The sequence below is a fragment of the Silene latifolia genome, chromosome 8, assembly GCF_048544455.1.
Source record: "Silene latifolia isolate original U9 population chromosome 8, ASM4854445v1, whole genome shotgun sequence".
Lineage (NCBI taxonomy): Eukaryota > Viridiplantae > Streptophyta > Magnoliopsida > Caryophyllales > Caryophyllaceae > Silene > Silene latifolia.
This window is the reverse complement of record NC_133533.1, coordinates 82,286,249-82,288,727: the sequence shown is the minus strand read 5'-3', so window position 1 is coordinate 82,288,727 and position 2,479 is coordinate 82,286,249. Positions and strand designations below refer to the sequence as shown.

The window sequence follows — 2,479 nt, the reverse complement described above, 5'->3', positions numbered from 1 at the left end:
AAATATTTAGATGGCAAATTTTATTGAGTTTTTGGAATCTTGATAATATTCCAGAATTTGCAAAAAATGTGATTTTGAATTTTTTTAAATTTTATGATTTAGTTGAAATTATTTCATAATTGTTATGATTAAGAGAAGTTTAATAAGCAATAATAGAAAACCAAGTTGAATTATTGTCAAAAATTGAGTGATGACTAATTTTTGAGTCCTAAGAAGGTTAGGATAATTAACTTGGGCTTAAATTTGATTTAAGTATTGATTTGTGATTTTTATAAGTTTTTTTTTTGGGAAAGGTTAAGTAAATAATATAAATCAAAAGAATGAATGTGTTTTTGTACAACTCATCAAATCTCAAGCTACTACATCAAAACGACTGAGAGAGAAAAAACAACAAGGAATTATTGAATACTCCGTATCCAAGCTAAATCTTGTTGCTTCAAACTAGTGCTGTTTCTCCTGTTAAATCTAGCAAACACCTCAGCAAGAATTGACTTGATCACATTAGAGGGTCTGCGTACATAATGATCAATTCTTGCCTCGTTCGTGACTCTCCATATGGCATAAACCAGTCCAACAAACAAGCCCCAATGAATCTGCGCTGTAACTTTGTCCTCCTAGCTGAAGAGAACCAGTGAACTATATCTTGGGGAATATTGCTGATCTTCAAAGACTGTTGGAGCATCCTGCAGCAGGATTTGAAATAATCACACCCACCAAACAGATGAAGATGATCTTCAGGTTGCACTAGACAAATTTTGCACAAAGGATCAGAAGTTATACCCATCCTAATTAGTCTATCTTTAGTCCATAATCGCCTATGCATTACAGCCCAGAAAATGAAAGACCACTTAGGCACATTCAGCTGATTCCAACAAAGATGACGCCAAGGAACTTTAGAAGCTTTGGTCCTCAGCCACTCATAACCAGCATGGACAGTATAAGTACAAGAAGAATTCAACCATTTGTTACCAGTATATGCTTGGTGGAAAGTTTGCATTGTATGAGAAAGTTTCCTCCAAGACCAACTACAGTCAGTAGGAGGAGTATAATCCTACCAATCCTTATCTTTCATATAAACATGGTTAACCCATTTCACCCAAAGGTGATCTTGCTTATTAGCTAACCACCAAGCATATTTCCCCAAGAGAGCCTTGTTCCAACTTTTTGCCTCTTTAATGCCATGCCCTCCCTCATCTTTAGGTATACAGCACATATCCCAGCTAACAGAAGGAGGCTTATGATACTCGGATTTCCCTGACCATAAAAAATTCCTTCATATAGCATTGATACGGTTCATAATAGTATTAGGGATCAGAAAAATTGTAGCCCAGTAGGAGTGAAGGGATGTAAAAACAGAGGTAACCAATGTAAGCCTACCAGCATTAGAAAGATGCCTGGCCCCCCACCCTCTAATTCTAGCCACAATTCGATCAGTGAGTTCCATTCCCTCATTTTTTGTCAGTTTCTTAGCAGATATAGGGACCCCTAAGTACTTGAAAGGCAAAGTCCCTCTTTGAAAGCCTGATACTTGCAAGATTTCATTCACAACAGGAGTAGGTACACCATTAAAATAGATACTAGACTTAGACTTATTAAGACTCAGACCAGAAGCTGCTGAGAAGGTAGTAAATCCCCTGAGAATCAACATGATAGATTAGGTAGTACCCTTGCTGAACAAAAGTAAATCATCAGCAAAAAGAAGATGATTAAGCTTTAAATGTCCACATAAAAGGTGAAATCTAAAATCCTCTTGCTGAGCCACCACTCCCAAAATCCTGGATAGATACTCCATACACAAACTAAAGAGCAGAGGGGATAGGGGTCCCCTTGCCTCAAACCTCTTTTCCCTTGGAAAAAACCAAAGGAAGAACCATTAAGAGCCAAAGTGTACATAGGAGAAGAGACACACTGCATAATCAGGTCCATAAATTTCACAGGAAAGTTCAAAGCAGTCAACATTTGCTTCAAAAACACCCACTCAACAGAGTCATACGCAGTTTTCTTACCTAATAAAAAAAAAAGAAAAAAAAACAGAGTCATATGCTTTTTTATGGTCAATCTTTATCAAGCAACAAGGAGAAGCAGCTTTCCTATTATAGAGTCTCACCAAGTCCTGACAAATCAGGACATTCTCAACAATATTCCTCCCTTTGATGAAACCCCCTTGAATCTCATTAACAATATCAGGAACAATCTTACTAAGTCTCTTACATAAAACCTTAGAAATGCATTTGTAGACAGTATTGCAGCAGGCAATAGGTCTAAAATCCAAGACACTAGTAGGATTATCAATCTTAGGGATGAGAGTAAGTGTAGTGGTGTTTACCTTCTTAAGCCATTTACCAGTGGTGAAGAAATCTTTCACAACAGCTATTATATCTCCTCCAACAGTGTCTCAAGAATCATTAAAAAACTGGCTTGAAAACCCATCAGGTCCATGAGACATTGTTGAGGCAATGGAGAAAATACACTCTTTAAT

The 2,479-nt window shown here is 36.9% G+C and overlaps 1 protein-coding gene across 1 annotated transcript in view; it reads right to left on the bottom strand.

The window, feature by feature from the left end:
- Positions 1–1,051: 1,051 nt before the first annotated feature.
- Positions 1,052–2,479, bottom strand: part of LOC141595428 (uncharacterized) — a 114,344-nt gene continuing 112,916 nt past the window's right edge. The window contains exons 2-5 of the mRNA XM_074415393.1: positions 2,119–2,379; positions 1,832–2,006; positions 1,378–1,634; positions 1,052–1,254 (exon numbers count right to left, since the gene is read on the bottom strand). Coding sequence (XP_074271494.1) covers positions 1,052–1,254; positions 1,378–1,634; positions 1,832–2,006; positions 2,119–2,379 — 896 coding nt within the window. The remainder of the gene's footprint in view (positions 1,255–1,377; positions 1,635–1,831; positions 2,007–2,118; positions 2,380–2,479) is intronic.